The 26,547-nt window shown below is 39.2% G+C and overlaps 1 protein-coding gene across 1 annotated transcript in view; it reads right to left on the reverse strand.

The window, feature by feature from the left end:
* Positions 1–7,817: 7,817 nt before the first annotated feature.
* The window catches only part of LOC124615327 (general transcription factor IIH subunit 4), a 115,495-nt gene continuing 96,765 nt past the window's right edge, over positions 7,818–26,547 (reverse strand). The window contains exons 7-8 of the mRNA XM_047143129.1: positions 15,974–16,158; positions 7,818–8,424 (exon numbers count right to left, since the gene is read on the reverse strand). Coding sequence (XP_046999085.1) covers positions 8,040–8,424; positions 15,974–16,158 — 570 coding nt within the window. The 3' untranslated portion in view covers positions 7,818–8,039. The remainder of the gene's footprint in view (positions 8,425–15,973; positions 16,159–26,547) is intronic.

Genomic DNA, 26,547 nt, shown 5'->3' on the forward strand with positions numbered 1-26,547 from the left:
GGTTTTTCAAAAAAGTTTATAATCACAATGGATGCAAGCCCACAATACTATTGGCTCAGTTTGTAGCCAAGGGGAATTAGGAAAAAACCTGCCAGTAGCATATGCGTCCAGAACTTTGAACAACACAGAGCAAAATTATGGCACAATTGGGAGAGAGTTACTGGCCACGTAGTTTGGGTGGTCAAACATTTCAGACCATATGTTTTGATCATAAGCTTACCATTTGTGCAGGTCGTAAACCATTTCAGTGGGTCAGAAAAATTAGTGATCCGTCCTCACCGTTAATGAAGTTCAGATTGAAGTTGGAGGAATATGTTTATGAAATTGTGTACAAAAAAAGGCAAGAACGACTGTTTAGCAGATGCATCATCAAGGATAAGGGAAGCACAGTCAGCTGATACTGAAACGGGCCAATGAAAGCGTGAAGTGCTGGTAGTTGAGGAAGATGAAAAGCAGAAGGTAACGTCTGAAGAAGACGGGAATTTTGCAGGAATTCTATGATGCAATTACAGGTGGTCATCAAGGGATTGTAAGAACTTAATGATCGTATTAGGAAATACCAAATGTGAAAAAGGATGTTTAAGACTACATCAGAAAACGCGATATCTGTCAAAAAAACAAAATAACGCAAACTAAGACAAAAATGCCGTTGGTTATGACACAAACACCAGGAAGAGTGTTTGCCAGATGTGATATTGATATCGTTGGTCCGCTGATGATAACAGCCAGAAATACTAACATTTCAGGATACTCTTAACAGAGTTCATTGTGGCAAAACTGAAAAAAAAGCAGGATTGTTGCATAAAATGTAGGGGGTGCAGCCATATAAATTTCATTTCTTCTTCTAAATTCAGGATGTATACAATCCAGCCATCTTCAGAGTGAGCCAAGGTGACTGACACTCCAGCACTTGCTCCGTCCTTGTAAACCCACGGACTGCCCCACTACGCATGTGGGCATGGATACAAAAGCTGCCAGAGAATTGATTGGCGGCAAAAATGTAACATATGCATGAAATTAGATCTATGGCTCCACAGTCAAACCACACGGCGATTTCGATGTATCACTGCGAGCTGCACTGTCGCGACGTCTTTGTGAGTTTATCACAGAAAGTGCCGGATCGCATGATTTGTCCGAGTTGAAGCCACTATCTCTATCAATTAAATCCATCGCCAACCAAATTTCAATTACTTCTTTCACTACTGAGGCTCATAAATATGAAGTGGAGGCTAAAATTTCATCATTTTCATACACCATAGAGTGCCCAGTATCAAGACAGTGCTGTGCCGCCTCCCATTTATTAGACTGTAAGAGCTGGGTGTACCTGTGGGGTTCTGTGCCTATCTCATGGACTGTGTGTGTCATCTCTCTGCTGTATGAACAGCCACACTCACAGGGGATCTTGTAAATCCCAGGCTTCTGATTCACCAAATCATCTTTAGTGGAACCCAGGATTGCTGTTGTCTTTGGTGGGGGGCGAAAAATCACTTTTTTGCTAAGGATCTGTCCTATTTTTGACAATAGGCTTCCAACGTATGGCAGAAAAGCTATGGATGTGAAACTACTTCTGCATTCCTTATGTCCACTGTTGGTTTCACTTGTAGTGCCTTACGTATCTGCTGTGGAGAGTGCCCTTTGGCTTCAAAATCTCTTCTCAAGTGTAGAAGCCAGACTCCTCTCGCCAGCAATGACGTTGTATGCTGGGTACCAGAGCTCTGAGACAAATCCGTATGAGTCAGTTTCCAATATACTGCATGTCCCAAACTGCCATCATTTTTACATCGTACCAGAACAGCCAAAAATGGAAGGCACTCATCTTCTTCAGTTTCCATCAAGAACCGAATTTGTCTATGAATAGAACTCAGATGTTTCCAGAATGAGATTTTCACTCTGCAGCGGAGTGTGCGCTGATACGAAACTTCCTGGCAGATTAAAACTGTTTGCCGACCGAGACTCGAACTCGGGATCCTGCATTCAAGTCTCGGTCCAGCACACAGTTTTAATCTGCCAGGGAGTTTTGGAACTCAGATGATTTAAAAATTCCTTTAATTTATCTTCACCATGGGGCCACACTGCAAACCTGTCATCAACATACCTCCAAAATACTGTGGGCTTCAAGCTAGCAGATTCCAGTGCCTTCTCCTCAAAATCCTCCATGAAAAAGTTGGCCACCAAGGAAAACAAAGGACTACCCATGGTGACACCATCAGTCTGTTCATAAAGTTCATTATTGAATAAAAAATGTAGAGTTAAAACATGCACAAAGCTGAAATCTCTTTAGCAAAGGTTTTGCCACTGAGAAATAATGATTCTGAAAGAGGAACCTTTGTGAACAATGACACTACATCAAAACTGACAAACATATCAGAACTGTTCCATTTTGAGTGATTTTAGTTTGCCAATGAAGTCCACAGAGTTATGTATGTCATGAGTGCATTTTCCCACCAGAGGCCTTAATAACAATGCTAAGTGTCTGGCACAGTCATAGTTTGGAGAGCCAATGTTACTCACTATCGGATGCACAGGAACTTAATTCTTATGGGCCTCTGGAAGTCCCTTAGGGCCTCAGAGCAATTGCACCACTTGGTTACAATATTGGGTCTTTACTGATCTTCCGGTACATGCTGTCACTCAGTAAACAGTTCATTTTATCTTGATTGTCATCATGAGACATTTAAACAGTGGCATTACCTTTATCAACTAGAAGAACCACTGCCTCAGTATCCCGTCGAAGCTTACGTAATGTAGCCCTTTCTACCGCAGGTATGCTACTCTTTTGCGGGCGAGCCTTCATAACTGTACGACAAGTTTGGCATCTTATTTCTCCTGCTGATTCCACAGAAAGAGGTTGGACAGCTTGTTCAATGGCACTGATGACTGCAGGTATTGGAAAAGTCTTTGGTGCAGGTGAAAAGTTCAGTCCTTTACTTAAAACAACCTTCGTAGCATAGTCCAAATCTTTATCCATGATATTAATGACTGAGTGTTGAATAATAGCTTCCTGCTGCGAAGATGTCTAAAGCCAGCTAAACTTTGCCGTCTGTCTCGAAGTGGCTACCTCACAAACCCAGTCTGACTTGGCCTGTGTTTTACCATCAATCCATTTTCCTGAATTTGTAGGGCAACTCCACAATATCTTCAGACACAGGTGATAAAGTTGTTCAGAAACCAGGTCCAATTTTTGATGGGTAAAGAGGATCCTCTCCTTAACAATAGCAGCACCAGCTTGCCTTAAAATCTTACTCATGGCAGTCGACTTTATAAAATGTACTAACCTGACAAACTTCAGAACTATGCCATGGTCATGGACCCTTTTTTTTAAAAAATTAATTGTTAATTAATTCAAAATACAACCAATAAACTTACAATTTACTAAGTATGTGAGACAAATATGGCAAGAAAATCACATTTTCTTTTTAACATACTTGTTCTTCAATACGAACTTTACAAAGTGCAAAATGTAGACAACTAAGGTCATTAACCATGAATGTCTATAACATCATTTCTAGAGCTAAGTCATTTTAACTACAACTGAAGCCAGATTACAAATTTTTGGTTGGTTGTTTGGGGAAGGAGACCAGACAGCGTGGTCATCTGTCTCATCGGATTAGGGAAGGAAGTCGGCCATGCCCTTTCAGAGGAACCATCCCGGCATTTGCCTGGAATGATTTAGGGAAATCATGGAAAACCTAAATCAGGATGGACGGACGCGGGATTGAACCGTCGTCCTCCCGAATGCGAGTCCAGTGTCTAACCACTGCGCCACCTCGCTCGGTTACAAATTTTTGGCAAATAATTGTCAACAAATTTTTCCCATGAGGGCAGCTGTCATATACTGATGACACAATTACTTGTACGTTACGCTTAAGGCTACTTGGAGCCATCAAGAGAACTCTAAGATAAGAAATCAGGGACACAATGCAGAGAGCACACAAAAGTAGCATTTAGGTTACCAGAGATAAATAGTAGCATTAGAGTTCTGGTGCCCATACACTTTGGGCAGCTGTATCGGGGAGAAGTTTCAATTCGAGAATTAACTGGAAACTCCATCCACAACCTATGGTAGATGCTGTTGTAAGGTATCACAGTAGAAGATGGCCACAGATTGGCACATCTTAGCATGATTCTCCTGCAAGCTGTAATTTCAGTGGGTTTACACAAGTTAGAGCGCTACTACTGCATCCCCTGCCTACAGAACCACAGAGGGCGGGGCCAAGTGACGTAAAACACTTGTTGCTGGCCATAATCAGAGTGACAGTGACATTTAGCTTTCAGCTGAATGCTGTCAATACCAAACTTGTAGTCCGTTAATGTAAAATCCAGAAGCAACCTTACCTACTGAGTAGGAGTAGGGAAGGAATCTAAATGTGGTTGGCCAGAAGCATCCTGGAGGTGCAGAGTGACTCACCAGATTGGCCAAATCTTGTTAAGTGCTAGTGGACTGGTGGGTCGACTATAGGAAGGGAGGAACAGTGCACCACCAAGGTTCTTTAAAAACCCCATGTTTTTGTATTCTGAGGGAGTTCTCAATCAGATAGCTGGGGCACCGACTCTGTGTTGCTCGTGACCAGCCTCGGTAAGCTCAGACATATCTGTTTTTCTCACTTGGAGTGCTACTCTCACATTCACATTTGTACTTAATGTGCTGCTAGTGTTGGATACTTCTGTTAGCATCTGCCCCCAAGGCTTCAGACACTGATTTCTGTTGTGCAACCAGCTGCCTTGTGTTGCGTTTTTTAGAATAACCCTTCAATGTAGTAGCTACTCTGACCGCAAATAAATAGTGTTAATCAGACCCAGCATTCCATGAGTCTCCTGCTGCAAGCATCCTATTGAGTCAGAGAATCCATGCATCTCATAGGTGCCCTGTGACAGTGTTTGGTGCTGATCCATGTTGTTAACCTGCCTTCACTGGGAATCTGTCTTTCTGCATTTGCTCCTCACTGACTGACCACAAACTCTCTAACTTCCCTCTATCCTGTGAAAGGATATGACATTTTGAGCAGTGGAGGGAACAAATGCAGAATTTGTGTATTCAAAAGAATCCTACTTTAATGGCTTCCAGTAAATTGCACTTACTTAGCACGTAAGTTTACACAAACCAGTTTTGTTTGTATTAGACCTTGTGTGTGACATTTCTGGCAAAGTATAGGAACATGACTTTAATAAACAGCTTCCACATTGCCAACAAGGTGATCAATTAAGATCTAACTGGTCACACCGTAAGTTAAAGGTTGAAAAACAGTTATGTGGTAATATGCTATGGTTTTCTTGTAATGTGAGCTGTCATTTATGTGTTAAGGGGGTATAAAGCCAATTACGAAAATATAGGAAGCATATTAAAATCTTTGATGAAAGGTGTAATGTAACATGTAGTTTGAGAAAATGATGTAACCCAATGTCTGCGTAACCGACGAATAACATTTGCGACATTTGAGTGTACTTTTATTAGTCAAGTGTTTACTTTAGAAACAACTATTGTTTGGAAGTTTATCCTTATTTGCATGTGTACACAGGTTTGGATGGAGCAGCGTGTCTGCAAGGCAGAATGATGACAGGTGCTCTACTGCACTTAGCAGTACCAGTTAGTTTTCTCTGTTTCAGAGTCCTGAAGGTGCACCATGTGCCACGGAACATCGCGTACCCTCACAAATGGAGCGATTCCAGATTGCAAAGGAAGGATCAATGTATCAGTATTTATAAAGAAGTATTTTTAATTCTTTAGCAGAAAGTTGGAGTGTAAGAAAACGTTACAGCTTCCAGTACAGGAGAAGTTCCAGAGATGAAGAAGTCCACAGCAGAGAATGAAAAATTTAACAAGGTCATCTGAACATTGAATCAAGAAGCAACAGTTCAAAATATAAAAATAATGGCAATCATAATCCAAATATATACATATTATCATACCAAACTAGAGACAACTTCAGTCTGGCAGCCATGCTATATTTCTGTGCCGTATAATCAATAAAATCTAAATATGAAAAATTTATTGAACACAAATCAAGAAGAAATTAACAAATTTTGAAACAAAAGTTACTGACAATAAGGTCAACAGCCAAGGTTACGGCCCAGTGCGCAACCTATAATCAGTACTATCTTTATCAAGATTTAAGAAGAATTAATTTGTTGATGAGCAATCACTAAATCCATCAACAAAAATTATATAGAAAATATTTTATAAAATCCATGAGTTGGTAGAATCACTGAATAAGAACATGGGACAGAGGCTATTAATTAGTTCCACAATGATGCCCCAGCAGCTGACTGTAATCATAGCTACTGCTCATCAGACAACAACTCTGCAGTGCGGCCAACACTATGATCCCGTTTCGTGTCACTGTTGTGATGCACCAAGATGCACAGACATTTGCTGAACTGCTGCAGTAATATTTTTGTGATCAACACAATCAATAATAAAATCAGACACCTAACATTCACAACCTTTTGTTTAACCCATCCAGTGTCTCACAGAGAAAAAGAATACATAGCATTTTGTGCTGTTAAATCGCTTCTAAAAACAAACTGTACATCTGACAGCAAATTACTTGAACTGAAACAATAAATTGCATGTATTTATTGGCCTTTTCAATAACTTTAGCAAACACCCATGGCAAAACAAAAGGTCTAAAATTGTCATTATCCCTTTCTCCTTTATTTAAAGCAGTTTCATTATGAAGTACTTTAATCTTTCACGAAACTGACCACGCCAAAAGAAAAAGTTACAAACATGGCTAATTACCTGGCTAATGTGTGCTGCACAGTACTTTTATATTGTCATCGGCATCCCAACATACATATGATACCTCAGTCTTCAGTAATTCAGTTATTGACCCAGCCTCCCCTTTTCATTATCACGGAAGTATATTTCAGACAGCAGCCATTTTCTAAGAGATTTAAATAATTCCCAGAGAAATTATGTTATGTTAACCGGGAACCTAGAAACGACAGAAAGGCTCCGTCCCCGCCGCAGCCGCAGTGGTCCGCAACCCTACGACGACTATCACAGTGCACGCCCCACACCGAACCTAGGGTTATTGTTCGGTTCGGCCGCTGGTGGATCCCCCCGCCCGCCCAGGGAACGTCTCACACCAGACAAGTGTAACCCCTATGTTTGTGTGGTAGAGTAATGGTGGTGTACGCGTACGTGGAGAACTTGTTTGTGCAGCAATCGCCGACATAGTGTAGCTGAAGAGGAATAAGGGGAACCAGCCCGCATTTGCCGAGGCAGATGGAAAACCGCCTAAAACCCATCCACAGACAGCTCATCGGATCTCGACACATACGTGCCGGGGACTGGCGCTTCTTCCCGCCCGGAAAGCCGTGCGTTAGACTGTGCGGCCAATCGGGCGGGTCCAGAGAAACTAAGTTTTCATTTAATTCACCTGCCATATTCAGAAAGTGCTTGTTTGTATCTGACTTATCCGGGGGGGGGGGGGGGGGGGGGGGGACACATTTTTAGTATGCATTGACTTGCACTGTTGGCCAGATACTTACTTCATGTCTGATCATATGGTTCTGATTCTAACCTGACAATTAGTAATTCTATTTGCATAACACGTGCTTCTTGCCTTTCCAATTACATTTCAAACACTTAACAGTAGTGTTTGTAATGGGCTACTGCAGTTTGATTGATGCTATTTCTAACATTTTGATGTAATTCCCACTTCTACTACTAATCAGCCATCCAAATCTGCAGTTCTGACAATGAAGGATAAGGCCGATCCACCACAATTAAGATGCTTCAGTAATTCATGTTCTTTGATAACATTAAAAACAAAATGACACTCTCACTGCAGAAAAAAAACTATCAAAACAAATAGAGAATCACCATTTACATCATAATTGTTAACTCTGTTTTCACACTTTTATGCACTGCATATGACAATAACAAACAAGTACAAGACAATGTTCCAGCAACTTTGTATTTCAGATAACAATGATTGATTGGTTTTTTTGGCAGTTTGAGAACATTTTTTAATTTCTCATTACCACTAAATGATGAGGATGTGAGTGACTGAAGCATATTTTCAGTACGTATTTCACCCACCACCTTTAGAGTACCGTTTCCAGAATTTTTTCACATCATCATGTCCCACTCTTGTGACAATAATAGTCCTTCTTGCAGTACTACTCCATATTAACACTCCTAACTCTTGTGCGTGATCACGCACAACTTCATAATCTGCTTGGGAAAGAAACTGGCTGTAAAGTACACCCTCTGTGTAACTGAAACGATTCCGCTCATTCTCCCACAATTTTATCTGATCAACAATTGTAGGAGGAAGTGTTGGCGGCCCTGCTGCAATCATGCGAGGGTGGGCATGCAACCTAAGAAATCCAATTATCTGATCAGCTGTGATGCCTGAACGTAAAGCCTGACGGACTGAGTCTCGAGTCAGTATGCCCACAGCCAAATTTGGGAACCTGTAAACACAGAAGCAATGTTTCATTCAGTGGACATTAAGCAATGTAGAAATTTTGAATGAATCCAATACATTAAAACTAACAATATAGGTAAACAGCAAGGAAGGTAATGTGACAATATATTGTACCTAATTATAAAACCCTTACAACTGATTATTTTGTATTCCTTTAGAATCACTATTGTACAATTGTATCTCCTGTTAGCACCTGAATTAGCTGAATAAACCAACTGCATTACTACCAGGGCTTTTTTGTGTTGTTGTTGAAGTCTTCAGTCCTGACTCTGGTTTGATGCAAATCTCCATGCTACTCTATCCTGTGCAAGCTTCTTCATCTCCAAGTAACTACTGCACCTTACATCCTTCTGAATCTGCTTAGCGTGTTCATCGCTTGGTCTCCCTCTTATGATTTTTACCGTCCGCACTCCCCTCCAATACTAAATTGGTGGCCCCCTTCATGCCTCATAACATGTCCTACCACCCAATCACTTCTTCTAGTCAAATTGTGCCACAGATTCCTTTTCTCCCCAATTCTATTCAATATCTCCTCATTATTTTACATGATCTACGCATCTAATCTTCAGCATTCTTCTGTACCACCACATTTCGAAAGCTTCTATTCTCTTCACTTCCATACATGGCTACACTCCATAGAAATACTTTCAGAAATCACTTCCTGACACTGAAATCTATACTTGATGTTAGCAAATTTCCCTTCTTCAGAAACACTTTTCTTGCCATTGCCAGTCTACATTTTATATCCTCTCTACTTCGACCATCATCAATTATTTTGCTCCCTAAATAGCAAAATTCATCTACTACTTTAAGTGTCTCATTTCCTAATCTAATTCCCTCAGCATCGCCTGATTTAATTCGACTACATTCCATTATCCTCATTTTGCTTTGTCAATTCCGTACAGCTGCTCTTCCAAGTCCTTTGCTGTCTCCGATACAATTACAATGTCATCAGTGAACCTCAATGTTTTTATCTCCTCTCCATGGATTTTAATTCCTACTCCAAATTTTTCTTTTGTTTCCTTTAATGCTTGCTCAATATGTTGATTGAATAACATCTGGGATAGGCTACAACCCTGTCTCACTCCCTTCCCAACCACTGCTTCCCTTTCATGCTCCTCGACTCTTATAACAGCCGTCTGGTTTCTGTACAAATTGTAAATAGCCTTTCACTCCCTGTATTTGATCCCTGAAACCTTCAGAATTTGAAAGAGAGTATTCCAGTCAACATTATCAAAGGCTTTCCCTAACTCTACAAATGCGAGAAACTTAGGTTTGCCTTTTCTTAATCTACCTTCTAAGATAAGTTGTAGGTCAGTACTGCCTCACGTGTTCCGACATTTATACAAAATCCAAACTGATCTTCCACTAGCTTGGCTTCTACCAGTTTTTCCATTCGCCTGTAATGAATTCATATCTGTATTTTGCAGGTGTGACTTATCAACCTACCTTCTTTGGGATTGGAATTATTATATTCTTCTTGAAGTCTGGCGGTATTTCACCTGGCTCATATATCTTGCTCACCAGATGGTTGAGTTTTGTCAGGGCTGGCTCTCCCAAGGGTATCAGTAGTTCTAATGGAATGTTGTCTACTCCCATGACCTCGAGTGCTCTGTCAAATTCTTAAAGCAGTATCATATCTCCCATTTTGTCTTCACTTACATCCTCTTCCATTTCAATAATATTACCCTCAAGTACACTGCCCTTGTATAGACCCTCTATATACTCATTCCACCTTTCCACTTTCCCTTATTTGTGTAGAAATGGCTTTCCATCTGAGCTCTTGATCGTCATAAAAGTGGTTCTCTTTTCCCCAAAGATCTCTCTAATTTTCCTGTAGGCAGTATCTATCTTACCCCTAGTGATATAAGCCTCTACTTTCTTACATTTGTCCTCTAGCCATCCCTGCTCAGCCATTTTGCACTTCCTGTTGATCTCTTTTTTGAGACGTTTGTATTACTTTTTGCCTGCTTCATTTACTGCATTTATATATTTTCTCCTTTCATTAATTACATTAAATATCTCTTCTGTTACACAAGGATTTCTACTAGCCCTCGTCTTTTTACCCACTTGATCATCTGTGCTGCCTTCATGATTTCATCTCTCAGAGCTACTCATTCTTCTTCTGCTGTATTTCTTTTCCCTATCCCTGTCAATCGTTCCCTAATGTTCTCTCCGAAACTCTGTACAACCTTGTTCTTTCAGTTTATCCAGGGCCCATCTCCTTAAATTTCTATCTTTTTGCAGTTTCTTCGGTTTTAATCTAAAGTCCACATCTGCCCCTGGAAATGTCTTACAATTTAAAACCTGGTTCCTAAATCTCTGTTTTACCATTATATAATCTATCTGAAACCTTCCAATGTCTCCAGGCCTCTTCCACGTATACAACCTCCTTTCACGATTCTTAAACTAAGTGTCAGCTATGATTAAGTTATGGTCTGTGCAAAATTCCACAAGGTGCTTTCCTCTTTCATTCCTTAGCCCCATTCCATATTGACCTACTACTTTTCCTTCTCTCCCTTTTCCTACTATTGAATTCCAGTCCCCCATGACTATTACATTTTCATCTCCCTTCCTATCTGAATAATTTCTTTTAACTCATCATATATTTATTCAATCTCTTAGTCATCTGAAGAGCTAGTTGGCATATAAACTTGTACTACTGTGGTAGGTGTGGGCTTTGTGTCTACCTTGGCTATAATAATGTGTTCACTATGCTGTTCGTAGTAGCTGACCCATGCTCCTATTTTTTTTAATTCATTATTAAACCTATTCCTGCATTACCCCTATTTGATTTTGATTTTATAACCCTGTATTCACTGACCACATGTCTTGTTCCTCCTGTCACTAATTCCCACTATATCGCAGTACCAGCACGGTCATTTTGGTTGATGTTACAAGGCCAAATCAGTCAATCATCCAGACCGTTGCCCATGCAACTATGGAAAAGGCTGCTGCCCCTCTTCAGGAACCACACTTTTGTCTGGTCTCTCAACAGATACCCCTTCGTTGTAGTTGCACCTACGGTACAGCTATCTGTTTCACTGAGGTACGTATGTATGAGAAAATATTAAAAAGTAATTAATGTCATCTTCAATACAGTACTATCTTATACCAACAGTAAAGTGCAAATGCTTGTTTTCATGTGCTCATTTTGACCTCAAACAAACAGAAAATTGTTAGGAGAGCCAACCATATATTACTGATCATATCTATTAGCTCAGTAGTAGTAGTAGTAGTAGTAGTAGTAGCAGCAGCAGCAAAAGATTTATTCATCTGTAGAACACTTTTACAAGCATACTGGACACATCTTGGTATTGTAATTTAAGCAGAACACAAGTAACATGCCTTGAATGTTGTAAACAACTATTCCGTAATTTGGGTAAGGGGGCAGCTGAATACATTTCACTGCCAAAAATCCTCCCCCATGAGATGGGTAAGATTGGAGAGCTGTACTGAGTAAGAGATGACAACACATTAACGACATGCGACAGGCAAGACTTAAAAACCTATGTTATAACATTCATGGGAAAGAAAGGTCGAAGTTGTAGGAAATGGTAAGAAAAGAATTGGAAGAGAAGATACATAAAATAGGACTGGGGCAACCTAGAAAATGGTACAGGAATTCTTAAGCTGACATGCAGGCAGTGAAACTCTGCTGTGGGCTGTACAATGATAATCTTCAACACGCTTCAAAAAAATATACTGCCCATTTTAGACAGCATAGCTAAGTGTACATATGATAAAAGGTCCTGAAGGATTGAAGGCCACAATGAATGCATTAAAAAATTAGAATTAGACACGGTGGTAAATAATCTTGTACAACCTTCTTCCATACACATCTTGGTTTCATTTTAGGATAACATTATGATTCCAGTAGGACCAAGATAGTATTTAACCTTTAACATTTTTTTCTGTAATTTTTTAGAGGACTCTTCCTGCCTGAATTTACTCAAGCTCTTCCTAGCTTGTTGCATGACTCAATTTAAATTGTAATTGCTAGACGTAACCTACAGTATACATGTGCAAAGAAAAAGAATCAACACGAGCTTCCAGAAAAATAATCGACACAGGCTCCCATGGAGGCTCATAGAAGAGACAAAGCAAGTCAAAACTTACAGGTTTTGCAGTTGCTTAATGTAAACAGATGAACTTAGGGAATCTGAAATATGATTTCATCGAAAGCCATGAATGTCTTTCTTCGGGGCTTCAAAAACATGGATATCACCTGGGGAGGGACAGGATTGTATGGAGGATGTGGGCTGCACTCACGTTGCCAAGGTTGTTTTGACTATTCTAGAGTAGTTTTGCTGGGAAGCCCTTTCATGTCCGCCACATAATTCTGATTTCTCCCATGCAATTTCGATATTTTTGGAGCCCTGGAGAAAGACATTTGTGGCTGTCAATTTGCTTTGGATAAAGAGGTGTATGCCTGGGTACAATCATGGTTCTGTAGGCAACTGAACAGTTTTTCACAGAGGCGCTGACCGTTTTGTCTTACAGTGGGATAAATGTATTAACAATTATGACAATTACTTTTGAAACAATAAACAGTTTACTGGTCTTTATACCATCTGTCTCATTTTCTTTTGAGTGGCCCCTTATGATGCATATCTAGACGACGTATAAAAGGGTTATAACAAGAAGCTGTTATAATTGTCATGGTAGCCCATCAGTATTGAGATCTGACTACATAATGAGGAAAGATATATTGTCATCAGTGGAGGAAGCACCAAGCAGCACAAATATCACCATAATGATTTATTTTAATGTAGGGATTAAGAGTCTCAAGAAAAACAGATTCTTGAGAAGTACTGAACTAATACCCTTTGTGACAGGGTATGCAAATAAACATGATGATGATGGTGTTGGGACAGCAACCAGCCACAAATTTACTTTGAGTTCCTTTATTCAAAGGAAACCGTTACTGGTTTCGAATCATCATGATTCATCATCAGATGTTTTACACGCTTTCTTTCTGACATTTGGTGTGTTTTTATAGATTAATTGTCCTAAAATATAAATAAAACATAATTATAAACATGCCACACACAGATGGTTGCGTTACAGATTTTCGTTGCATGTGACTTACGTGAAATGTCGGTTTCGAGTGATTGTTTTCATAACATTCATCCAATCGATGTAAATGGATTCCCACTGCAACCTCGTTGCTGCACACGTAATAGTTCTCACTGTACACTTTAGATTTGTCACTGAGATCATTTCAACCACGCACCACATGTTTTGATACATACAAAGAGCTTGGAAACATATGAGTGTCACAGATGCTATATCGTAGCATTTGACAATGATGTCCTATGTTTGGAAAGGATCATATATTCTTTTACAAAACTGTAATGCCTGCAAAGAGTACTTGCACAGATAAGCACAATGTGTATGGGATGACAATTAGTACAACACAATAGGCATGTGCAAGCACACATTCTCCGCTAATTTCTAATTTCAATTTGCCGCCGCTCATACCTCACCTGTCTTTCAACAACATCTTTGCCTCTGTACTTCTGCCTCGACTGACATCTCTGCCCAAGCTCTTTGCCTTTACAAATGTCTGCTTGCGTATGTGTATGTGCGGGTGGAGATATGTGTGTGTGTGTGTGTGTGTGTGTGTGCGCGCGCGCGCGAGAGAGAGTGTATACCTGTCCTTTTTTCCCCCTAAGGTAAGTCTTTCCGCTCCCGGGATTGGAATGACTCCTTACTCTCTCCCTTAAAACCCATATCCTTTCGTCTTTCCCTCTCCTTCCCTCTTTCCTGATGAAGCAACCGTTGGTTGGTTGCGAAAGCTTGAACTTTGTGTGTATGTTTGTGTGTCTATCGACCTGCCAGTGCTTTCGTTTGGTAAGTCACATCATATATATATATATATATATATATATAAAAACAAAGATGAGGTGACTTACCGAACAAAAGCGCTGGCAGGTCGATAGACACACAAACAAACACAAACACACACACAAAATTCAAGCTTTTGCAACAAACTGTTGCCTCATCAGGAAAGAGGGAAGGAGAGGGGAAGACGAAAGGAAGTGGGTTTTAAGGGAGAGGGTAAGGAGTCATTCCAATCCCGGGAGCGGAAAGACTTACCTTAGGGGGAAAAAAAGGACAGGTATACACTCGCACACACGCACATATCCATCCACACATACAGACACAAGCAGACATATTTCCTGCTTGTGTCTGTATGTGTGGATGGATATGTGCGTGTGTGCGAGTGTATACCTGTCCTTTTTTTCCCCCTAAGGTAAGTCTTTCCGCTCCCGGGATTGGAATGACTCCTTACCCTCTCCCTTAAAACCCACTTCCTTTCGTCTTCCCCTCTCCTTCCCTCTTTCCTGATGAGGCAACAGTTTGTTGCGAAAGCTTGAATTTTGTGTGTGTGTTTGTGTTTGTTTGTGTGTCTATCGACCTGCCAGCGCTTTTGTTCGGTAAGTCACCTCATCTTTGTTTTTATATATAATTTTTCCCACGTGGAATGTTTCCTTCCATTATATTTATATATATATATATATATATATATATATATGTGTGTGGATGGATATGTGTGTGTGTGCGAGTGTATACCTGTCCTTTTTTCCCCCTAAGGTAAGTCTTTCCGCTCCCGGGATTGGAATGACTCCTTACCCTCTCCCTTAAAACCCATATCCTTTTGTCTTTCCTTCTCCTTCCCTCTTTCCTGACGAGGCAACCATTGGTTGCGAAAGCTAGAATTTTGTGTGTATGTTTGTGTTTGTTTGTGTGTCTATCGACCTGCCAGCGCTTTTGTTTGGTAAGTTTCATCATCTTTCTTTTTTTATATATATATATATATATATATATATATATATATATATATATATATATATATATATATCAATTAAACTCCTTTCATTTCGAGAATGGTATCTAAGGAGGTCTCATGGAGTTGCAAGTGTCATATCTAAAGATAGAGCCAGGGATATATATATATAAAAATCCCTGGCTCTATCTTTAGATATGACACTTGCAACTCCATGAGACCTCCTTAGATACCATTCTCGAAATGAAAGGAGTTTAATTGACATTTTCATGGATATGTTATGCCCTCCAGAATATTTCTGCAGGAGGCAAAATATTCAGTATTGCTGATAGGCACAATTAAAATAAGAAGTACAACATTATCACAGTTTTTTTGGAACTATTAGTTACTTCTTCAGAGTGGGAGGGGGTCTGGGAAAGGTTAGAAAGGGGCAGAGTGATTGACTCTTATTTTATCCTCTTCCCCTATGTATCCTTCTCTACTCCCTGAGAAATGTGCCAACAGTTTCAAAAGCTAGGATAATATAATTTACTTTTGTGTGTGTTATAATTAAATATTTTCTTGACTAAACTTTCTTTTTGATACACAGTAATCTGAGCAAAATGTGATAAATTAATAGAACTTGAAAAAGAACTTTTATATCAAAATATGATAACTTGTTCATATAATAATTTTTATTTCTTATTTACTAGTCTGACACAGATCTTAAATATTAAAAAAATTCTATGTGTCAAAATAATACCTGTATAAAAGTTCACAAAAGAGGCCAACAAGTGCCACTTGTAAATTGGAACTGGTGTATGCATATACACGATAATTTGTTTCAACAACAATGTAGCCTTCAGTCGCAGCCTCTGTCAATATCTTGCTTTGGCCAGATGCGAGATTGAGTGCCAATCGCGTTGGATAGAATCGACCAGCTTTGCGCTGCAACATATTACATTTAAATACTAGTTATACATAACAATGTCAATCTAAAACTTAATGTGAATATTAACTGCATAAATTTAATAAAAACACACTTATTTAAGTTGGAACGTCATGGTATCAGTACAAAAACTAGTGTTTCCTTTCACATCTAGAAAACTGGAAGCAAGAAATTGTCCTTTGCTGTCAACAAACAGAGAACAAATTTCGATCTGAATAAAGTGGTATAAATTAGTGGACACAACATAATATAATCAGATTTCCAACATAATTTGGACATCAAACTAGGTTAGTTGGGAAAACTGAATGCTTTGGACACAGAAATAAAAGTGCATTAATGAGTACTTGCAGATACAGTATACAGAGTGATACAAAAGTTATGTCTCACATGACAAATATGGTATTAGCGGAGATAGTGAAAACTACAACAAGAGCGATGACACCCCCCCCCCCCCCCCCCGACCCAGCCTCACACAGCCAAAATTAATAGTTGCATGCAGTGTGTAGTACCACAAGGCCAGTTGTCTGTAGAAAATGTATTAATGTAGTGTATTAACAGGGCATCAATTAACACAGCTGTGTGGTGTCATGCTGTTCTGGAGGGTAGTGGCTTGTACAGCAATGTACACACATCAGGAGAAGATGGTAATCGTTCCCATCCATGTGGCAAGCATGATTCAACAGGAAGCAGCAGCAGAATGACTGGTCATTTAATGGAACAGTTCAGCGTTGATGACAAGACATTCTGAAAGACCTCGCACACCAACAGCGGATATGCAATCGGTAGCCGTACTAGCTAAGGTGATACTAAGTCCAACTCTGTGAACAAGGAACGTGGCACGGGACTGCGGCATCAGCTGAGTCTCATTGTCCAGGATACTGTCCTCTATAATCATTTCCATGCATATCAAAACCATTATGTGTAAGAACTCGATGATGATCATACTGACAGGCAGGTGCAGTTCTGTGAATGGTTTGAAGAAAGATGCACACAGCAACAGAACTTTGAAGCTGACATTGTCTTTTGCAATGAAGCCAGTTTCCACCTGTACAGGAGGGTGGAGAGACATGATGCAATCTAGTGGGCAAATGACGATCCTAGTCTTACTGTCAAGGCAGTGAGACTAACACTATGTTACATGTGTGGTGTGGTATACCTGGAGACGTCCTCATTGGTCCCATATTTTTTAACAGCACACACATGCTGCATACATCATCCCGTTAATGCTCTATTTGGACAATCTGCCTCATGGACAGAGATGTAGGTTTTCCTCCCAGCAATACGGTGCACCTTCACACTTTGGACAAAGCGTCTGCCGACTCCTGGGTGAGGTTTTTCCCTGAGTGTTAGACTGGCAGATGGAGTCTGGTGGAATGGTCGACTAGGTAACCAGACCTGATGCCACTTTTCCCTTTCGGGCACCGCAAGTCTACAGTGTTCACCAATATACCACGAGCATTTATTGACCTGCAGGAGAATATCACCTGTACAGAAATGCCAAAATTGACATTAAGGTCTGCGTCCAGCAGTGTCCATCATCATTTTCAGGTGCATTGTCTGCATGATGGCAGTTAGTTTGAACACCAGCATTAGAGGTAACTGCAGACAACTGATCAAGGATTGCGGTTGTAATGTACTGTCAAGTTTCAGATGATAAAATTCTCTTCTTGTTCAGGGTTTCTTAGTTTTGGTAAGGTATACATTTACAATTTTTAAAAATTAACTTTGATTCTGTTCTTAAAATCTTTTTTAACATACTTCATATGCTGTTCATAGGATATCCTTTCTGTGGCAATAACGATATCATCATTTGCACAGTTTATTACAATGCTGATCTATTTTCATGTTATACTTTCCTAATTCCTCTGGAAAAAAGTACATGCAAAACTTTTATCAATCCCCAAACAACAATTCTTCGGTTGCTCATAACTTCAGTTGCTGAGACACTACTAGTCTCTCTTAAATAAGAAACTTCATTCTGAGGGAAAAACTTTACAAAATGCCTTTACTTTAAATGAGATATCACTGGTATTTAAATCTTTCTAATAAGGTATAGTCTGATGCTCCCAATTCCTTGCAATCTACTTAGCCACTTGAAACGAAATGGGTTTAATATATACACTTCCAACAAACAAAGCAAAGCATGCAGATGATATCGTCAGATGACAATATAACTTGGTTCACGTATACCATCAAAGTCTTTAGCATTAATGATTAGCATTGCAATTCTCTGCAACAAATAGAATGGACACCAGAGCACATTAGTTTTGTTTGCGTTTACTATTGTTACCAGACCTGTTACGGTTTATAACAAGCGAAAATGGCATCAAAAGTTGAGTACTTTGGATACACAGATGCTGTGTATTCATGTGAGACAGCATTATCAGAACTGACCTAACCTAATACGTTTGAAAGGGGGGCTCACTGTCTGTCTCCATTTGGCTGGCTGATCGAATCGTGCTATATCCAGATTTGTAGGGCATTCAGATGTGATAGTGGCCCGATTGTGGTATTATGCACCAAGCACATCGTAACCCCTTTACTTCTGTTGAAAACAAGTGTTGGACTCCCTGCAACATTCTTTGTTGTTCTATACACTGCTCGAAGATTAGCAGCAGCTGGACTTGCAAGTTAACAACAGTCTATGCGTGGGATGGTAACACCACAACATAAACATTGTTGTTTGGAGTGAGGCCGTGACCAAGAAGGACAGAATGCTGATGAATGGCATTTCATTATGTTCAGTGATCAATTGCAGTTCTGCACTAACCCCCTCCACTCCCCCAGACGACAATCATCAGCGTATATGGGCGATCTGGCTTGTATTGATTGAGGGAATTCTGATGGCACAACAGTACGACGCGGACATCGTACGACCTCTTGTGTTACCTATTCTGTGACAATGCTCGCCGACGCCCAATGCATGCCTCTATGAGCCGTCTGCAGGGTGTTGAGGTACTCTTGTGGACACCAAGATCCCCAAATCTGCCACCAATAGAACGTCTAGGACCAGCTCTGATGTCAACTGCACCCCAGTGGCAGCATCCATGATATCGAGGTCCAGTTAAAACAGTTGGGGGCCAGGAGACGATATAACAGCTTTGTTTATTCTCTTCCAAACTGAATCCGGGCATGCATCCAGGTCAGAGGGGTGGAAGCGTCATATTGAATAGTGTACTCATACAGCGAAGTTCTCTGTAAATTTTTCTTGATTTTATAACAAACGAAATACATCACATATTTTTTTAACTCATGAATTTCCATTTTGTTTCCTCTTCCGCTTCTGTTTATCAGTAAGTATAATTCCATGGATAAGTTATTGTTGTGGTCCTCAGTTCCGAAGACCGGTTTGATGCAGGTCTCGATGCAACTCTATCCTGTGTAAGACTCTTCATCTTCCGAGTAATTACTGCAACCTACATCCTTCTGAATCTGCTTCTGTATTCATCTCTTGGTCTACCTCTATAATTTTTACCCCCCATTCTTCCCAACAGTACTAAACTGGGGAGCCTTTGATATCTCAGAATGTGTCCTATCAACTGATCTCATCTCTTAGTCAGGTTGTGTCCCATCTCCTAGTCACGTTGTGTCACAAATTTCTCTGTTCCCCAGTTCTATTCAGTACCTCCTCATTAGTTACATGATCTTCCCAGCCAATCTTCAGCATTCTTCAGTACCATCCAATTCAAAAGTGTCTATTCTCCTCTTGCCTTAACTCTTTACCATCTGTGTGTCATTTCCATACAGGGCTATACTCCATCCAAATACTTCCAGGAAAGACTTCCAGACACTTAAATCTATACTTGATGTTAAAAAATTTCATTTTTCAGAAATGCTGTTCTTGTCATTGCCCGTCCACATTTTATATCCTCTCTACTTTGGCCATTGTCAGTTGTTTTGTTGCCCAAATAGTAAAACTCGTCTACTATTTTAAGTGTCTCATTTCCTAATGTAATTCCCTCAGCATCACCTTATTTAATTAAAGTACATGAAATTATCTTCATTTTGCATCCTCCTTTCAAGACACTGTCCATCTGTTCACTTGGTCTTCCATGTCCTATGCTGTCTCTGAAAGAATTTTTATTTCTCCTTCCTGGTCTTTAATTGCTATTCCAAATTTTTCTTTTGTTTCCTTTAATGCTTGTTCAATGTACAGATTGAATAACTTCACGGCCTGTCCCATTCCCTTCTCACCCATTGCTTCCCTTTCATGCCCCTCCACCCTTACAAGTTGTAAATAGCCTTTTGCTTCCTGTATTTTATCCCCGCTACCCTCATAATTACAAAGAGAGTATTTAAGTCAGTATTGTCAAAAGCTTTCTCTAGGTCTACAAATGCTATAAATGTATGTTTGCCTCTCATTAACCTATCTTCTACGAGAAGTCAAAGGGTCAGTACTGCCTTGCGTGTTCCTACATCTCTTCAGAATCCAAACTGATCTTCCCTGAGGTCGGCTTCTATCAGTTTTTCCATTCTTCTGTACAGAATTCATGTTAGTATTTTGCAACCACGACTTATTAAAATGACAGTACAATGATATTCACACTTGTCAGCACCTACTTTCTTTGAAAATGGAATTATTATGTTCTCTTTGAAGTCTGAGGGTATTTCGCCTGTCTTGTACGTCTTGCTCACCAGATGAAAGAGTTTTGTCATGACTGGCTCTCCCAAGGTTATCAGTAATTCTAATTCAATGTTGTCTACTCCAGGGGCCTTGTTTTGACTTAAGATCTTTCAGAGCTTTGTCAATTTCTTCTCACAATATCATTTCTCCCATCTCATCTATCTTCTTTCTTTTCTATAACATTGCCCTCAACTACATCTCACTTGTGCAGACCCTCTAAATATGTACTTCTTCCACCCTTCAGCTTTCTTTGCTTATGATTGGTTTTCCACCTGAGCTCTTGATATTCATACAGGTGGTTCTCTTTTCTCCAAAAGTCTCTTTCATTTTCCTGCAGGCAGTATCTATCTTGCTTCTAAATCTAGCCATTCCTGCTTAGCCATTTTGCACTTCCTGTCAATCAGATTTTTATGTGTTTGTATTTGCTTTTGCCTGATTTATTTAATGTGTTTTTATATTTTCTCCTTTCATCAATTAAATTCGATTAAATTCGATATCTCCTGTGTTACCCAAGGATTTCTACTAGTCTCTGTCTTTTTACCTACTTGATCCTCTGCTGGCTTCACTATTTCATCAATCAAAGCTATCCCTTCTTCTTCTACTGTACTCCTTTCCTCTTTTTTTGTCAATAGTTTCCTAGTGCTCCCTCTGAAACTCTCAACAACTTCTGATTCTTTCAATTTATCAAAGTCCTATCTCCTTATTTTCCCATCTTTTTGCAGTTTCTTCAGCTTTCATCTACAGTTCATAAACAATAAATTGTGGTCAGAGTCTACGTCTGCCCCTGAATATGTTTTACAATTTACAATCTGGTTCTGAAATCTCTATCTTGCCATTATATAAAATCTGAAACTATCTGGTGTCTCCTAGTGAATACAACCTTCTTCGATGGTTCTTAAGCCAAGCGTTAGCAATGATTAAATTGTGCTATGTGCAAAATTCTACCAGGCAGTTCCTCTTTCATTCCTTTCCCCCAAGTCTGTATTCACCTACTATGTTTCCTTCTCCTCCTTTTCCTACTATCAAATTCCTGTCCCCATGACTATTAAATTCTCATCTCATTTAACTATCTGAATAATTTCTTTTTCTCAACACACATTTCCTCAATCTCTTCATCTGCTGTGCTGATTGGCATATAAACTTTTACTATTGTGGTGGATGTGGGATCATGTCTATCTTGACTACAATAATGTGTTCACCACACTGTTCATAGCAGCTTACCTGTGTTCTAATTTTCTTATTCATTATTAAACCTACTCCCAATTCAGCCTTATTTGATTTTGTATTTATAATCCTTTGTTCATGATTTTGTATTTATAATCCTGTGTTCACAGGGTAACAGGCCCAAGATGTAGAGATGGTGGGAGAAACCATTTGCGCCACCAGAAATTCATACAGACAGTTTTGTCAGTGGAAAAGCAAAAGCCATTGGCAATGCTCCAGGAGTGAAGATGATCAAGACAGCACTGAAGATGCCACTCAGTGAGACAGGTCCATGGAGAACTGCAATAGATGGCAAAATCATCGACAAAAAGGGAGCCGCAGATGCCCGGTGGGAGACAGGCTATGATATGGTTAATGGTGATGGTAAAGAGGACGACACTCAGGATGGAACCCTGAGGCACACCATTTGCCTGAATAAAGGTGTCCGACAAAGCAGAACCCAAACGCACCTTGAAAACTCGGTCTTGTAAAAATGCCCGAAGAAAACAGGGCAGGCGCCCACGGAAGCTCCACATATAAAGAGTGCAGAGGATACCAGTTCTCCAGCAGGTGTCGTAGGTGTTCTCCAGGGTTTGGCAGGTGACTACTTAAGTCAGTAAAGTAAATAACACCAGATCTAATTTTGTGCATAGTTTTATGTATGTAATTGATTTTCTAATTTATTTTGGCTATTCCTAGTTAGTATCTTTTGTTATAGGGTGAAATCAGTAATTGTTTCGTAACTTAAATTCTACTGTTGACATATAAACAAGTATAAATTCTGTAAAAATTGTAAACATTTGAAAGATGAAGTACTAGTAATCTTAAAGTATCTATTTAGCTTTATTCAAAAACATGTTAGCAAAACCAGCCCTTCATTAATTCCAAAGTAATTAACAGTTTTGTCAAAAGTATTGTTTATGTAACTATATTTGTTAATTTCATGATTTAAACAAATAATTTGGCTTAGCACTTGTAGTAGAAGGAACTGTTTAAAAGACGGAGTTTTTTGATGTATTCAGTTCTTTTAATGAGTTAAGTTTTAATTGTAATTTCTGTAAATGTAATTTTAAACAATGTGTAGTTTCAGTACCGATTATTTTGATGATATATAAGGGCCAGATTCTTGGTCACGAGACAGTCAGTCCATGCCTGACTTTCAGACGAGTAATGTGTGCTGTTTAGAACAACAACAATGCTTCAACTTAACAGTAATAACTTTTAAACAATTAGGCTGTGTGTAAAAACAGTGACAATGTCTGCTCCATGTACCTGACTGTTTTTCAAGAACTGTGAACTGTGTGGTTATGTTTTTACTGCTCGTAGATGTTCAACAGGAAACTATTGTAGCAGTATGTGGAGTTTTGCCTGCTAACAATTAATGAGGCATATTGAATGTTAAATAATAGTGCACTGGCCATGTAACTGTGTAATATTCGGGGTTGAGCAAAGTGAAAATTAAAGTACTGTGAAACACAACTGTGCACCTGTTGGCTACATGATTTACAGTAGTGTGTGTCAGAATCCACAATCCATTTTTCAGCCAGTGTAGCAACGCAGCACATTGACACAGAGGACAACAATCATCAAATGAAGAATTAAAAGCAGGTGGAACTGCAACAACCGCCATGAATTATCAGACCTTTCTGCAACAGGTTCTTCCTGGCTTGCTTGAAGATGTTCCAGAAAATCTGGGTGCAGCATTTGATTCCAACATGATGATGTACCTGCTCATTTTGGACTGGCTGTTTGTAGGCATTTGAACAGGTCATTCCTGCACTGGTTGATTGGCTGTGGCGGACCAGTTCCCTGGCCCCTTCATTCACTGGATTTATTGAGACTAGACTGCTTTCTGTGGGGAGCCATGCAATCTCTCACGTACAGCAATCCTGTAGAGTCTGGAATGGATCTTGTCGCAGTCTGAGCGTGTCTGGCAGCTAACGCTCATCAGTATCAGGCACGCATGGCATCTGAAGATGCAAACCTTGAGTATCTCTTGTAACATTAGAGCCTTATTCATATCATACACCATGTATACTCATTATGTCCAATAAATGTTTCAAATGAATCACTCCCTTGTTTCTCTTCAAATTTATTTCTTACATGTAGGCAAATCATTTCATAAAATGCCTGATTCAACAGCTCCGCTATATGGTGAGTGGCAATTTTCCTTTTCATAATACTGTCATTATTCCATCCTGGATTTTCCATTGTTGGACTTTTTAAATGGTTTTATTTTCATGTTTTGTTCAGGAAGCATGAAATATATCTAAATATGTATCAGTATTAAATTATTATTAGAGTATATAGGTCAAGGAGAATGCAAATGAGGTGTTGACAGAAAAGTTAAAGTTTAATGTTTAATTTAGAATTTTTAAAAATACTAGAGGATATTTTACCTGGATTACATTCAAATAATTAAAACTCTTCCAGATTGTTGCAGAGTGAAAATTCAGAGTATGTGCTGATTTGAAACTTAGTAACACATTAAAAATGTGTATTGGGCTGGAACCCATAGAACCTGGGACCTCTGCCTTTTGCGGGCAAGTGCTCTACTGACTGAGCTATCCAAGCATGCCTCCCGACCTGTCCTCACTGCTATACTTTCACCAGTACCTTGTCCCTGATCTTCCAAACTTATAGCCTTTTCAGGAGTGCTAGTCCATCAGGTATGCAGGATAACTTCTGCAAGGATTGGAAGTTAAGAGGTGGGGTACTGCAGAAATAATGCTGTGGTAACAGATTGTGAATTATGCTTGAATAGCACAGATGGTAGAGCACTTGTCCATGAAAGTCAAATGTGCCGCAATTGAGTCCCAGTCTGGCATACAGTTTCAATCTGCCACAAAATTTCAGATAATTTATTTATTTTTTGCAAAACCAGATCTCACGCAATCGAATTTGATACCTAATTTGTCCATTTACCACTCTTTGATTGGCTATGAAAATTAAGACCAATAATCACTGTGTGATTTTAAAAAGACATCTTTGTCTTTGCTCCACTCAAACATTTTACCAATAAAAAGCATAATACATGAGAATCTTGTAGTGAGTTAGATAACTTTATGTTGTCTCAAAATCTACATCATTCATTGAGTTTTGGATGTGAGGACTAATATATTTTTACAACATAAACTACCCCAATCATTCAGTTCCTAATATTTAAACATCATCAATCACTCTCAAATAGATCATTCCAATCTGCTTGGTAATGATATCACTCTTTAGCTTCAGCCTGTATATCCACTGATTCAATCCAAAAAAATGTGTTTTCAAATTTTTTTTGGTGCAACCACACACTATATGAGATTTCATCATAATTAAGAAACCTTTAAAGAAAATAATATAATAAAGATAAACTGAACAGTACTCCATAAGTTGATGGCAAATAAAGCGGTCAGCTATCAGCTGATCGATGATGGTTTCAATATAATCACATCATGCATGGTTTTTGTCATCTACGGTCTAAGCCTGCACAAATGCAGAACAACAGGGGTCGTAAAAAGATCCTATTGTACAGGGACCTGAGATGAGTCTCAGGCCTTTTCAAACCCGAAAGGAATTGCTACTATCAATGAATGCAGGTCTACCTCGACCACATTCTGGACAAACATTGAAGGGAACTACAAGCAATGGAGGTACTGAATCGGGTACCTTGGAAAAGGCCATTGCTCACATCAACACATAAAGTGGCAAGTCTCCAATGGGCCATACAATGCAAAAACTAAACAGTAATGACTGGAACTGGCAGTGTGGTCTGAGGAACTGCATTTTTGCCTCATTTAGGTGGTTCTGTGATGGTTTCATTCTGGGTAACACAGTGACACACAGTTTGGTGGATAATGAGACTGAACTTAATGAAAGCTATAATTTGAAAGAATTTATCCGATAAAATCAATTCCTATCAGAAACATTTTACTTCAGTGCTTGTCTTAATTGAAGCAACAATACCATCATCTTTAACATTGTTGCAAATAAAATGTTATACGTAAGAGTGTTTAGTGAATACAATAGTTGTTACAAAATGAAATGGTAGAGTGTTTCAGGAAATATGTGGACACATGTACTTCAATAAATCTTGGATATAGCTGTTGCTGTTGTAATTAATTGTTTATTTGACTTCCTGTTATGGTATTGCTGCACCGAGGTCTTGAGAACGTCCCATTATAAATCAGGATATCATGCAACAAGCAAATACCCTGAATTATAACATCAGCTTTTGAAGGATTGCATCACAATAGTGTGCTAATAGTTCCCATTTTGCATGTTGATATACCAAATGCACGTTGTGCTGATTTTCATCCTCTTAAAACTTGTTATCGAGTATTTTTTGTTCATTTGTAAAGAGATCCCATAGGACTGATTTCATTACATTTGTGTAACAGGGAAACACCTTACCAACTGTCATAGAACAAAAAGGAACCTTAAACATTAATCTGGTAATGGAAGTGATTATGGTAAACTCAGATGTTTTCGTTGAAAAATTGATCCAAAGTTAATCCATAATTAATCTCATAAAATCTCATCTATCAATGAGGAGTTCGTATTTACTGTCTCTATT

The sequence above is a fragment of the Schistocerca americana genome, chromosome 1 (genome assembly GCF_021461395.2).
Source record: "Schistocerca americana isolate TAMUIC-IGC-003095 chromosome 1, iqSchAmer2.1, whole genome shotgun sequence".
NCBI lineage: Eukaryota > Metazoa > Arthropoda > Insecta > Orthoptera > Acrididae > Schistocerca > Schistocerca americana.